The 2,088-nt window shown below is 36.5% G+C and overlaps 1 protein-coding gene across 1 annotated transcript; it reads left to right on the top strand.

The window, feature by feature from the left end:
* Positions 1-1,271: 1,271 nt before the first annotated feature.
* Positions 1,272-2,088, top strand: LOC132164424 (uncharacterized). The gene has a single exon (XM_059574935.2). The coding sequence runs from the start codon at positions 1,351-1,353 to the stop codon at positions 1,744-1,746; it is 396 nt and encodes a 131-aa protein (XP_059430918.2). The 5' UTR covers positions 1,272-1,350; the 3' UTR covers positions 1,747-2,088.

Below are 2,088 nucleotides of genomic sequence, written 5' to 3' on the forward strand. Positions count from 1 at the left end.
AGTAGAGAACATAATGCTGAATGACAGATAAGATTGTGAGAGATGACAAACTAAAATGGACAATGAATATTATGAGAAGATATAATTATTGCACCAAAATTTAAGTCCTATATCCCACAAGGGATAAAACTGCACTTATGTTTGAGAATTGTCAAATTTGGTGAAAACTAATATGGAAAGAGAGTGAAAATAGTTTGTTGATGCAGTTTCTGGTTCGGTTTGATCAGTTATGGGCTACCTGTAAAATAGTAAGAACGTCAAATGATCTGTTGGTTTGAAAATCGTGAAACTCCAATGTTTAAGCTAGCATTTTTATTTGGAGTGAAAATATAGCAACAAACTATAGAGTGTTTTTCTTAGAGGAATCAAGCACCCTTTACATGATGTGTTGTGCCTCTTTTATAAGGTTTTATGTAACCGTTTTTCCTATTTCATGTTCACGTGGTAGGTGAGAGATAATCTCAATTGAAATATCTATAGTAGCTGACCAAACTATCTGAGATATTTGGATTCCAATATATTGAAATGGGTATCCCTCTTTAAAGAGAATTCTAATAGACATAGTACGTTATCCATCTAATGGATTATTTGAATGAGATTGCTTGAATGGGACTAATGACAAGATTTATTCCCAAGTTCATTGAAAATTTACTAGGTTTGGCCAACCGAGTGAGCGACTAATTTTTCGCTATTCCAACAAAAAATAGGGTTGGAACTTATATATATAAAGACCCCAGTTAAAACTCTGAACACATTATTTGACCATGCCATAACAAACTAAAATCAAGTTGTAATGAGCCTTATTATGCTTCATTTTGTCCATGAGACCTTTGTACTAAAAACCCGTGTTATTTCGTTATTCAAAATATGAGCCGTCATCTTTAACAAATTCTATATGATTAAGGATAGAGATCTCTAAAAATTTTGTTGTTTAGATCGCTAATAGTTGGTAGAACAAATATAAGAGATAACAGATAACAATTAATAGACATCCCCATCAAATAGTTGGTACAACAAATATAAGAGATAACAATTAATAGACATCCCCATCCTTGGAGCGGACATGCAACCTCGCAGTAAAGATAATAATAAATGAAAGAACACACTATCTTGCAACCTCGCAGTAAAGATAATAATAAATGAAAGAACACACTATCTTTGACACAATCATTCTGCTCCCTCCTCTCTAGCCTCTTTAATCACTAAAACTTACTTGGAAGCAACAGCCACTTCCTAAGACCTTATAAAAGCCCCGGTCCAAAAACCAAAATTTCTCCAAAAGCTACTAGCCTGGTAGTACCTTAGCTTCAAATCTCCAAAAAGTGAGGAAGCTAGCTAGTACTGAGAAACATGTCTCCAATGGTGTCGTTTTTTCTCTTCTTCTCTTTACTAACACTTCTCTCCATTGCTAGAGCTCAAGATAGAGCCCCTCATGGGATTGTTTATGAAAACCCAATTGCTTTTACTCCATCTGCATATGACTTCTTCCATCCAAGCACGCAAAGATCCTGTGAAACATCCAATTGCTCGCCGTTGCCTGTCGCAGCGCAGGTTGTCGAGGCCACTCCGGGCCATGAGAGCAGAGAATTAGAGTCCCAGAAAGGCAGCAGAGTGGGAGCTGCTGCGATTGCTGGCATTGCGTTTGGCCTTGTGTTTGCTGTTCTTTTGGGGATGGGCGTCTACTATGTTGTCATCACACGTCGAGCCAACGTGAGTCGAACCAATTCTGTTCAGCCCGATGCTTGATCATGTCCCAAAACCACAACATGTTTGGTCAAACTTAGACCAACCTGTTTCTTTCTTTTCCTTAATATTTGATTCGGGTTATGTAGCGAGTGAAGGGGAAAAAACCATCCCGTCTTATTATCCATATTAGATTTTACAACATCTAGCCATGTATATGTTGTTTATGTTGTCATGTCATTTCAAATGACATAACACCATGCATATACACTGTTAGATCATATAAAATCTAATATGGATCTCTGTAGTTGTAATAGTTAGTGATAAGATGCATGGTGTTTCAGAATTATGGCTCATTAAGTAGCCGACTTTTGGTATATAAGCAAAAAGATTATTAAATGATTA

The sequence above is a fragment of the Corylus avellana genome, chromosome 8 (genome assembly GCF_965113065.1).
Source record: "Corylus avellana chromosome 8, dhCorAvel1.hap1.2, whole genome shotgun sequence".
NCBI lineage: Eukaryota > Viridiplantae > Streptophyta > Magnoliopsida > Fagales > Betulaceae > Corylus > Corylus avellana.